Source organism: Aquila chrysaetos, chromosome 16 (genome assembly GCF_900496995.4).
Source record: "Aquila chrysaetos chrysaetos chromosome 16, bAquChr1.4, whole genome shotgun sequence".
In the NCBI taxonomy this organism is placed as follows: Eukaryota; Metazoa; Chordata; class Aves; order Accipitriformes; family Accipitridae; genus Aquila; species Aquila chrysaetos.
The window spans coordinates 27,407,058-27,419,214 of record NC_044019.1 but is presented as its reverse complement, the minus strand read 5'-3'; the positions used below and the strand labels follow the sequence as shown (position 1 = coordinate 27,419,214).

At 37.9% G+C, this 12,157-nt stretch overlaps 1 protein-coding gene across 7 annotated transcripts in view; it reads left to right on the top strand.

Annotated features, from left to right (window-relative positions):
• SHANK2 (SH3 and multiple ankyrin repeat domains 2) overlaps positions 1-12,157 on the top strand; it is a 365,112-nt gene that overhangs the window by 98,342 nt on the left and 254,613 nt on the right. For 4 of the 7 annotated variants that reach the window (XM_030038578.2, XM_030038577.2, XM_030038576.2 and 1 more), the window contains one exon: positions 11,981-12,031. The exons of the other annotated variants lie outside the window; for them this stretch is intronic. In XM_030038578.2, coding sequence (XP_029894438.1) covers positions 11,981-12,031 — 51 coding nt within the window. The remainder of the gene's footprint in view (positions 1-11,980; positions 12,032-12,157) is intronic. 7 annotated transcript variants of the gene reach the window in all.

The window sequence follows — 12,157 nt, the reverse complement described above, 5'->3', positions numbered from 1 at the left end:
TACAGTCTCTTTAAAAGGAAATAGCATCCTCATAGAAGACCATTTGTTGTCAAATTATAGATGAGGCTTGATAAAGGGGTAGGCTTTGAAGCATACTGCTTTGTAATGAGTGTAATATTTCACACTGTATTTCACACTGTTCACAATATTTCACGCTGTTGCTGTTACTCCATTTATATCTCAGTCTCCTGGGCTATGTCTGAGTTGACAGTCTTTCCCTTGGAGTTCACGATAAGCTGTATCTTTTTGCAGTCAAGGTTTTTTCACACTGTGGAAGATATCTTCAGAGTAAACACTTTCCGAGTATTTAGATCAGATCTCCTTAGGATCTTGGACAAGGTTCCCAGGGAGTCCAGGGCTGTTGAAACTATGTGAACCTTTTCTGCCATTCCCTCTCTATTTTAATGAACTGCTGTTTGGAGATACGTGTTTTTTCTCTTTTGTTTCATTGCCGGATGTCCACTCCATTGACAAAAAAATGCTTTAGATTATTTTTCTGTATTTTCCGGTTCTAAGGGCAGCTGAATCAGAAAGATGTCTTGTTCACTGGTTTCCATGGTTCTCTCCAGTCGTAAGTGGTGGTCCTAAAGGGTGTTCGTGTTGTTTGTTACAGTAACTGGTTTTTAAGGATATCAGAGAAATAATTACGTTGGCGTTATCTGGCTTTGTGTGTTTTCAGGAATAGTTGAAAATGTAAATTATTTCTAAACATAGTAATATAAGACAGAATTTATGGATGGCACATGTTGTTAAGGGATGACATTTTAAATTTCTTCAATTTCCAAGTTAACCAATCAGACAAAGTTTTATTTGCTAGCCTATCGAAACCTATTTTTGTATTTGGGTGTAACTATCGCTATAAATACAAATAAGCTGGTTATGGAATGAGCTTATTGTTTTGCACCGCTTTCTCTGGAGCATCTCTCTCTACTCATTCCCTGATACATGGACAGACATCTTCCATCTGGACAGTGGCAAGTACCAGACTGGGCTGTGCACTCCAGTCTCTTACATGTGCCCAGGGCAGTGTAGTTTCCATGCCCTGCGTAGCCTGGGAATCCTACTGGTGTGCAACAAGATTGTTTTCTCAGTGAATCTCTGTTCTGTTGATTTTTTCTTTTTCCTTCTCCTTTCCATGTGTGTCTTGATAATTTCATATGCAGGTTTTGAAGTCAAAAGACTTATTTTCTGCTCCATTTTCTAGGTAATGTTGCTGAAATAATTGTTCAGAATTTTTCATAAAAGACAGAATTATGATACCATCTTGATTCAGAAGAGGTTGCAGAGTAAATGTTATCCAGCAGAGTGGCTATAATTGGGTGAAATCCATGCTGAATGAAAACAACAAAAGATTTATTGAATTGAAGAGGCAGGAAGATTTACAGCATTATGATTGTATTATTTGTATGTGCGTAGGAGTATCTCTGGTTTTCTGTTAATTATATATTTCTACTAATTCCAGGAGACTAGGACTTCAGTACCCTAGTAAAGATACCATCTTAAAACTATCATCCTAGCTGTTTGGCTTTCAGAAATAAGGAAACTATGAAAGTAAAATGCCCAGATTTCATTTATCCTCCTACAGTATTCTCCTATGAAAAAAAAACATTACTTGATAAATTTCCATTCTCTATATGTAATCTTTTGTATTATAGCATTTCCTACTTGGGAAACTGCCTCTGACATCTCTTTGGAACATCTGAGATAGATAGCAAAATTTCTGTGATGTGTTTTCAGTTTTAAGTGTGCCTTATCAAATCTATAATGTAACACCAAATTATTTATTTATCCTGAAGAAATTATTTGTTGCTCCTGAAGAAAGTCTTCCAAGTGCAGACTGTCAGCTTGCTGGTTTGTCCTTTGAGTCTCTTTACTTTTTTTTTGGATCTAACACCCAGCCACTAGTACTTCTAGCATTTCTGGGATTGCAGGCACCAAGGTACATGTGTATTTTAACTTTAGGGATTTTAGCAGACTAAAATGAAAGTTTTCATGTGTGTTACTTCTCCTCTTCCTGCATGTCCTACCTATGTGAGTGGTTGTGCAGAGATGAGAGTCCCCGTAGCTCCCATCCCACAGAGACATGCTGTATCCCGTCCTATACAGCCTGATCCCGGCTCACTGTCTTTGCCTTCAAAAGGAAACCCAACCTCTCCTGCTTGTCCACGTAGCACTGGTCCAGATGTCTGGGGTCATGGCTCGCAAGAACTCAAAAGAAGCTGTGAGTCCATGGAAATTTTTGTGTTAGTTTATCTTTACCCTTCGTTCGAGGGCTAAGCTTTTTATTTTGGGTCAAAGCATGGCTTATCTTGCCGGCTTCATTAACACTTTTGAGAATGCCAGGTGCTAAAGAGTTCTATTTTTGCTGCGCAGATCAAGTGTGTCTAGTTTCTTGTGGCCTATTTTTACATATTTCTTCATTCTATGACTAGGAAAAGCTGTGAAGGGAACAAAGAGATTGCGAATAGCCAGAGAAAACTGCTATGATGTTATTACAGGAAAACAAAGGGGAGGATGTATCTGTGAGATTCCATTTCTGAGAGGGCATGGAATTAGAATTAAAGGCAGGAAATGATGCGTATAAAAACAAATAAAATAAAAAGTGGAACAGTACATTTTGTTAGCTATATTTCATCAGTCAATTGTCTATTTCCAGATAATTCTATGAAAAATGCTTTTAGGTCCTTGAATGAAGGATTCTCAAGTACCAGTGGCTCAGAATTTTTCTCCCTTCTCCACAGGTATTCCAGGGCATTCTTATTTAGCATTCAGAACTAAGCAGTTATCTGCAGAAAGTGAGGAGATGTTGAGGAACCTGATGGCTCCCCAGAGGAGGAGACGTCCAATCTGCTGAGGGGCTGTGCTTAAACCCAGTGGTCCCTTGTCTTAAAAAGGGACAACTGTCTAGGCTGTAGGGAACTGGGAGGGAGGAAAGGAGATGCTCTGTTCCTTTGTGCGGAAGCCCCCAGCCAGCACAGGGGACTCTGACGCTGACCTGGCCGTAAAGGGCAAGGACTGGGATCTTGCTCTGCGGTAGTTGATGTACAGTTGATATTCATGGGATAGAAACCCAGAAAAATAGCAGAGGACCACTTATGATGACTTGGAGTGTAGCAGTAGGGCAAGAAAAGCTTCCTAAAACTAAGCTAACCAAACTGTTTTAGTCCTCCCTGTAGATCCTTTGGACTTTCGGACACTCTTCTTGTCCCCTCAACTCTCTCTGGTTGATCCATATGCAATACTGTGGTTAAGTACCAGGAACTGAGTGTGTAAGACAGTGCTCTCTATGCATCTTGGTGTTGTGTTTGCATTTTTCTACAGCACCGTGACTCCAGGTATAGCTATGTCTTTTGAAGGCAATCCTGGAAGTTTTCTGCATGTGCTCAGAGGCAGCAACTGGGAGACGACAAACTGAAAGGCATAGAGCTAAGCTTTGTTTTGAACTGTGTTTAACATCAGAAAGCCTCCAAGCAAGGGGGTGGTTAGTATAGCTTGGTGCTGTACTGACATATTTATACAGCATCAGCCTGGCTTGAGGAATGGTTAGAATGAGCTCATTTGTCTGCCCCAGCAGTACACAATCAGTTTGTGATCTGCTGTAACGTCCAGAGCCTTTTCTTCAGCACTGCTACCAAGTACGCATATCCTTATTGGATTTGTCTAACTACTAATTCCACCCCAAGTAAGGATTTTATAATTTTTTCAGCCAATTGCATCTTGCCTGTTTCAGATCACTTTTCCATATAATCATTATTGCTTTCCTGTTTCTCTCCTTCGTTGCCACCTTTCCTCATTTTTATTTTGCTTTTGTCAGTGCCAGCTTTTCTGTTCTGTATTGTACCTCTGTGCTCTCCCAGTTCTTTCCCTTGGTTATTCAACTTCTATTCCCTTGTAAGATACAACCCTTTCCTGTGTCTGAGGACGTTGCTAAGATTTCTGCATGTTCACTTTTCCTTTCCCTAGGCAATTTCCTATGAAACTGTAAGATTATTGGGCAGATCTGGCCTTGGTTTATGATAGCATTGGGCTGCTAGCAATGGATTAATTGTTTAACCTGCATGCAAGAAAAGATTACGTTAGGACAAATAAGTAATTACAAGCACTTGTAAAATACATTGTTGGTCTTAGTTTGGATCTGTGAACTTCCATGTTTTACAAGTTCTGCAACATTTGGGTTGGAGTTTAGGAATTAAAAATAGCTAAAAGCAATCCCAAGAGTCTGCTGACTTTCTTCCTTTCTAATCTGTTGTCGTGGTTTAACCCCAGCCGGTAACTCAGCCCCACACAGCCGCTCGATCATTCCCCACCAGTGGGATGGGGGAGAGAATCAGAAGGGTAAAAGTGAGAAAACTTGTGGGTTGAGATAAAGACGGCTTAATAGGGAAAGCAAAAGCCGCACACGCAAGCAAAACAAGGAATTCATTCCCCACTTCCCATGGGCAGGCAGGTGTTCAGCCATCTCCAGGAAAGCAGGGCTCCAGCACGCGTAACGGTCACTTGGGAAGACAAATGTCGTCACTCTGAATGTCCCCCCAGTTTATATACTGGGCATGACATCACACGGTATGGAACATTCCTTTGGCCAGTTTGGGTCAGCTGCCCTGGCTGTGTCCCCTCCCAACTTCTTGTGCCCCTCCAGCCTTCTTGCTGGCTGGGCATGAGAAGCTGAAAAATCCTTGACTTGGTATAAACACTACGTAGCAACAACTGAAACATCAGTGTGTCATCAACATTATTCTCATACTTCTCATACTATACCAGCTACTAGAATCTATCCCAGACAAAACCAGGACATCTGTACTTAGGACGGAGTATTTTTTTTTTTTTCTTTTGACCCATTAGCATAACAATGTTTATTCAGACATCTTCATAAGCAACAGATGCACATTCTTACGTGTGAAGTTAACCAAGAGAGACAAAAAATGTAAGAACTAATCTGACATTGTTTATTTCAACCAAATGAAAGCAAATTTACATTAGCTAGATTCCTAATATAGAAAATGCTTTGGATTTTTAACACAGGACTGTTTTCCTCCTTGTGGTAAATAATGCAGTCATCTTCTTGGTTTGGTTTTTTTTTTTTTTTCATCGCTAGCTTGGTTGTGCATAGTTGGAGAACATACGTTTTCTGATGATGCTTGGATGAAGAAGGGTTTCCCTTTCATCACCTTTGCTGACAAAAGCTAAAGCTTGGAGCCAGTCTACCTCCAAAGGTGGTGGAGCTTTCTCTCCACGTGCCTGCACTGAAGGATATTTTGTTTTGTTTTGTTTTTTTTAAGTAAGAGAAGATCTAGTTGAGTCAAAATCCCTGTGGGTTAACAGTGCTTCTCATCCTTCTGTGGAGTACAGGTCTACATCTTAGAAAGTCCATTTCAAAAATTATTTACTGGCAGAAATTTTATGCAATTAAGCATATTTTTTGGCATATCCAGAGATTTGGAGGGAGTAGTACTGACTAAGAACTTTTTGGTCGTACAGTGGACTTAATTATATGACATTCCCAAACAGAATTCGGGATTTGTTCATTGATGTACTTTCATTTTCTTATTTCTAAAAAAAAACCAATTATGGAATTATCCAAAAGATAGTTTAGGGTTCCCCCTTTTTGAAGGACATGCCTCTTTGCTGCAAATAATTGGAAGTTAAAAGAATGGAGCGCCTGCTATTAAGTCTGGGGTGTTGCCAGTGGCCGAGAGAACAGGGTCCCTGCGCGGGGTGATGCTCCGGTCCCCATGGTGACGGCGCTTTGCTTGGAACACTGTGGCACAGCATCCCGCGGGCTGGAAATGACCACCGCGCCTGCCGTAGGTACCCAGGAATTACCGTGCCCTGCGTGCTTTCCTCTTCGCCAAACAGTTAGTGCTTCTGTTTTCCACCCGTGGCTACGTCTAAATAATCAGTTGCAGTTTATTCTGTACCAGCTGATGAGGGAAATAGTTCAATTGATGAGGGAAGTTTTTCTGGTGTCTAAATCTGTTATGCAAGTGACAAATCATGTTCTGCATTAAAGAAGTGTAAATCTGGATAAAATCCACATAAATTATTACGGATTTAGGCTAGTGCCTTATCTTAGGGTGTGTTTGGGTTTCCTCTTGGAGAAGAAAAAAAGACAAAATCTATTAAGTCTTTTTCTGGCAGCTGGTGGACTGTGTCCTATGCAATCTGAAAAATATCTATGCAGATTAAAAACATCTGCTTCTCTTCTGATTTGCATCTTCTGTCTAAGTGAAAAAAATGGAGTAAGTTGGGTGTAAAGAGTTGTTTAAAATCAAAGATTCCCCATTTAGTTATATTTAGTATTTGTAACAGCATGTTCTTGACATATGATGACAAAACTGTAATGTACTTCTGATATCCAAATGTTTGTACTGATCCAGTACTATATGCAAATTAAAATCTAAAATTATTTGATTAATACTGGGTTCACGTACAGTAGCGGTTCTGCTGGTTTCTGAAACAGTAAGTTACAATGACATAAGCTTTGTATCTAGCTTTTATAGATTACACCAGCATATGGCTTAGACACTTTGTTACCATCCCTAACACAACAGGCTCTAATTTTAGAATGTCCTTTACTGGTTACAGCTAAATTGTTTTTGTCATAGACTTCTTTTTTTTTGAGAAAAGTAAAGGGGTTTTTTTGTTTGCAGTGTTTTAATAATCGTGCTCAAGTCCATTAAGCTTTGTGGAAACTAGAAAGAAATAGGAAAACAATGAGTCATTAAAATACATGTTGTGGAGGATTAAATTCTCTATTCTAGCTGAATTGCTTCCAGGCAATAAGGAAAAGTCAGCCAAGTATCATATCAAGTTAAAGAAGTCTCAGAATTTTGGCAAGGTTTTCTGTTTGTTTTTTTTTTTTTTTCTTGGTAAATACTCCTAAAATTTTGCTTTGGGAATACCAGTCATCTCTGCTACATGAGGGTGTCTGTAAGGGATTGGGTAAGCAGGGCATGATGATATTGGATGGCACTGGTGTAGTACCGAGTCATTTGTGAACATCAGTGATAAAATAAGGTATGTTTCTTAACTCTTATGTGAGTCCTTGTCACACAGGATCAGCATTTTACTAAGTTGTTCCAGTGAGCAGAGCTACTTAAAGAGGTGAAATGTTCCAGTCCAGAATTTGTTTCATGGGATGTCAGGCTAGTACGCAGATAGAGATCTCATTAGAGACCTATTATCGAATAAATAGCAGTCTATGCCTTACCTTCCTTATACAGATCTGTACACGTAGAATTACAGGAAATGGGTTTTAGTCATGACAGTTCACATATATATTCTGACCATTTTTGTGTCATGATAGAGCCATTACATTTATATTAATCTCATAAAAGCTACAGGGTGTCCTTTTTCAAATAGCTTTCATATTTCTGTGTTAAATAACATTTTATAGGTTGCTTACTTCTGGTACAGCAAGATGTGAATAGATGTGTTTAAAATGATAAAATCCAGATTAGTAGTTAAACTTCTTTTATCATTAGATAAAGAATATTTTCTGCAAGGCTGAACATCTTTTAATTGCATATAACTGAACACACACAGTCAAGATTTACACATGTATAAAATAAAGCCATTAGGGCCTACCTGTTTTGGTTTTTTTCCTGCAGACATGTAGAAAAATCAGTGCAATTACCACTGACCCCAGAGAAGCTTGAAATCAAAATTAGATCTCTGTGTTTAATGATACTCAAGATTTTATCTTTTAACACATACAGATTTTGGATAAGGTCAGTATAGTTTATATGTGAAGAGAGATGCCAGTTCTGAAGTATTTGGCAAAATATTTGGGTACATCTTTCATCTCCTTTTTCTAGAATGCAACTGCTTTGTATCTTGGATCAGCAATAGAAGCATAGGAGATCTCAATTATTCAACCTAAATGAATAATTGGTTTAATTAAGTATCTTGAGTATGTGTGTACGATGTGTAAGTGATATAAGATAATTTTTTGTAAAGGATTTTTTTTAATTTCAGTTGATCTTAAATTCAGGGGTTATTTTTGGCAAAGAAATGCCTCCAAACAGTCTATGGAAAATTTAATATAGCTTTATAGTGAAAGGATCGTGTTTGAAGTACCTAGGATTCTGAGAATCGGAGGTTAACATTCCTTCAGGATGGGTTTGTGCTTCATCTTCCTAGAGGAAAGTATAGATCCGTCTGTAGAAATCTTCAAGAAGGCACAGTGAAAGTAGAGTTTTGGTCTGGATTATAGGAACATTAAAAATGGTAATTTCCATAAAGTCAGAGCCTAACCCTAGTCTCTCTGACTTGGGGTCCTGTTTCCCTTGATGTAAGTGGTGTGTTGTCACTACACAACCACTACAATACAGTGTAGTTGTCACACTCCAGTTGTTACTCCAGCAGATCTAAAAGAGTAAATTTAACTGAAAATTGGTGAAGGGAAATACAATTCAACTAGAGGAAAATGAGCTGCCAGTATAGTGTTTTATGTCAGTAGTGTTTCAAATCATTTAAAACGTGTGTGAATATCCAAAGATACTAGCCAAATTCTTACTGAAACAATATTTCATCTTGAATTCTAGGTGGAGGTGGTTATTGGTCTGATTTTTATCCTTCGTCAACAGCGTATTTTTCTTATTGTACCTGGAATATCTGACATTTAGGATTATTATTTTTTTGTCTTAGGCTTTCTGACAGTCAGATATATATCTGAAAAGACTGCAAAAATATAGGACCTTAATGGAATTTTTTTGCCACCTAGAGTGAGGCATATTTGATTTTTTTCTCCCGTATTTTGCACTTTCTAATTTTACAGTTATGACAGAAATGTTTGTAATTTGTCATTCTGTAATTTCATGAGATCAGGTCTAGGGTTGCCAACAGAATTTTTGGGTTCAACCAATTGTTGAAATAAATAACTGGTTGATTAAATCTAGCTTTTTTTTTCCTTGCAAATGTCTTGTCTGAAAAACAAACATCAGTTTCCATTGAATTGAAAACTATTTTGCTGTGTACAATATGTGGGGGAAAACTGCACTGCCTAAACACAAACAGTATAATGATTGTCCCTAAAACCAGAAGAGTTAAAGCTATTAAATTCTGATAAAGAACATTAATGCATGGAGTTTACAGCTGCCTGAGTATGCATCAATGAATCCAGATGCATGGAAATACTTCATAATATAAGGTTTATGTAGCTTTCATGGAAAATTTGTCCAGGGTAATTTGTATAAACTTGCAGAAATTATGCATGCTGCTACTGTTTACATTAGCTTTTAAGTAATGGTGTATAACTTCTTAACAGCTAACTGGGCTTTTAGTTTCTCACTGTGATTTAAAAATTAATTTATTGTTTCTGATCTTAATGTTTACTGTGTATATTCCTAAAGATAATAAAATAATTGTTATGAATCGTGGTCTAAGGTAATTCCCATTGAATTGTACTATTGAAGATGAAGGTGGTGACAGCAATAACTTCTACCCTCACTGGAAAAATTTTTTACATAACGTAAATTTGTTTTTATGCTTGACTGTTGTATGTCTGAAGTTTCATAGTCAGATAAAGAATGAATATAATTGTAGTCAGTGCTACAGTAAACACAGGCTTTTAATAATTTTTTTAAAAGTCAGATTTTCTCAGGTATGTGCCAGAGAACCCACCTTTATTGACAGGGAGTGAGAATCGACTTGAATACAAATCAAGCAAGTTCCTTTTCAAAGCAGGGGCACAGGTCAGTGTTTTGGCCATCACTAGAGAAACAGGGCAATTTGCAGGTGAAGCTGCACCAAACGCCTGCAGCCGCCGGGACTGAGGTTGTAATGGCTCGTGTGGCTCCTGCAGGAGACTCCAGGCTTGCGGTGTGGAGGAGTGTCAGGACTTATGAATGATCCTCATTCTTAACTGCTTTCCCTTGATTTGCATTTGATTCTGAGCTGCTTAACCACTGGTAGATTATTTCAATTTTCCTGGTGAATAATGCATGAGGGTATATAAGTGGATGTTCCTTGGCTGAGTGGGCTGCAGATGAAAAGTGTCAGCTCCTTTGCAGCATTAATGTGCATTTTTTTCTCAGGTTAAAGCTGTAGAGAACCTAGATATGCTTTTTTTGGATAACTCCTACAAATGCCAAAATATTGGCAATGTTTGCTTTTTCTCTTCTTTTCCATTTGAATACCTGTTATTACAATGAAAAAGTCAGTTGCCAATTTTCCATTACAAGCTTATTTTCCTTGGGACTCCCTTCAAGATTTCAATGTTACATTGTTGTACCTGCTGCTTAAGCTTCCTGAAAACTATCAGGAACAGAGGGGTTTTTTGTTGTTTTTCTGCCACTAATGTTAATTTGTTTTACCAGCTCAGAACACTGGTTCCTTTTTGCACCTCCTCTTCACTCTTGAGTATGTCCCAAAGGGATAATTGGAGTATCCTTTCCTGCACAAGCAACCTTGAGGCATAGATACATGCAGTTTTTGTGTATAATATATGCAATGTTTCATATAGGTAGATCTAAACACATTGAATGCTGTAATAATTGAAGCAATGCTTAAACCCACCCATGATCCACTTAGTAGGAAAACCTCTTCAAATTTTTCCCTTATGAATTTACTAAGGGGCATTTGAGCATCTTAATGTACACTTGCTTCAGTCCCTGGGGTAGGCAGATCTCTTCTCCTTTTTCAGCTTATTAGAAAATATCTTTTTATATTCCAGAATGCTAGATGATTAAAGCACAACCATTGTTCTTGTTTGCTTGTGGTTAGGCTTATAATTATCTATTCAAGATCATAATTTGATTCCTAAAATATCAAAACTCTGAAACTTATGTCCTGAGCCATTCTAAACAAAATATTTAATTGCAGTGCTCAAATGTGAAATGTGAAAACTTCCAGGATGTATCTGACATATATCAAATACTTTGGAAAATGATGTTTGATATGAGAGTCCTATGGGAGTGTGGATAGAAAGAACTTCCTAAAATACGGAATCATGCTACTGAACAAAACAGTCATAAAATACAACTCTTCCAAACTCCCCAAATGTAACAATATCCTGTGAATGTACAGACATCCAGACGTGAACTGTAGATAAGTATATTGTAAAATAATGCTTTTAAACTAAACTTAGTCTGACATAAGATAAAAGATTGAAAGCATTTGAAATTGTAGAGGTTGTATAGTAAATGAGGCATAGAGTTGTGCAAATGTTTAAAAAGCAGCTATAGTTTAATAGCTGTAATAACAGAATTCCATAAATACTCAAAAAACAGTCCTGTGACAATTTTGTGGACTTTTTATAGTATTTGATGTAGAGATGCTGAAAATCTGGCAGAAATGCACATTCTTAGAAGGGTTGGTTTTTACTAGTGTCAGGTTGTACAATATGAATTCTCAAAATAAAACCAAAGAAGAACAGAGAGGAAAAAGAGAAAAAGTGTTTTGAGATTATGCGATTTAAATTTGAAATAATTACCAAACATGCTCTGAAAGCCATTTTCCAGAAAGATAAGTGATCTTTTTGTGACGGTGATGCTACGATTCCAGTGCTACCAAGGCAGGGAGGGGGGTGTCGTTGGTGTCTTGTCCACCACTACAGAAACTGGTCCCTGACTTTCACATGTGCCATTCAGAACACTGCAGTTAAGCAGTCTTTCTCACTGGTCCAGTTGTATTGCAAAGATATTCCAGTCTTCCAAACCCTGTGCCACCTTCCTCTGCCATCCTTAATCATGTTTAACATTCTTCAGTACCTTCCATTACCTTTATCATTATCTCATTTTCATGTCCTCATTTCCTGTGCAAAGTGGCGGGGACAGCAGAATAGGAGAAACTAAGAGAAACTAGAGTTTGCTTCTTCATGTCCTCTAAATGTTTATTTTGTCCACTTTTGCATTTTCAAATCATGCCATCCGAGGAGCTTTGCTTACATAAACTTTTGCTTTCAAATTTTCCCCTTAAAATCAAATTCTGACACCTAACTTCTTTTTGATGTTGCCTTCGTTCCTTGCCCTTCTTAAAGGTTCCTGCTTCCCATATCCAAGTAGAAGTCCCTGGAATCTGTTGCTGTCAGGTAAGGGTTAATCCATGGTAATTTTTCTGTTTGGGGGCAATAGTAGAAAGGTCTGATTTTGGTGCTTTTATTCCCGGTGAAGGAAAATTAATGAAACACAAAGGTAATTTAAGAGCATAGCTTTCC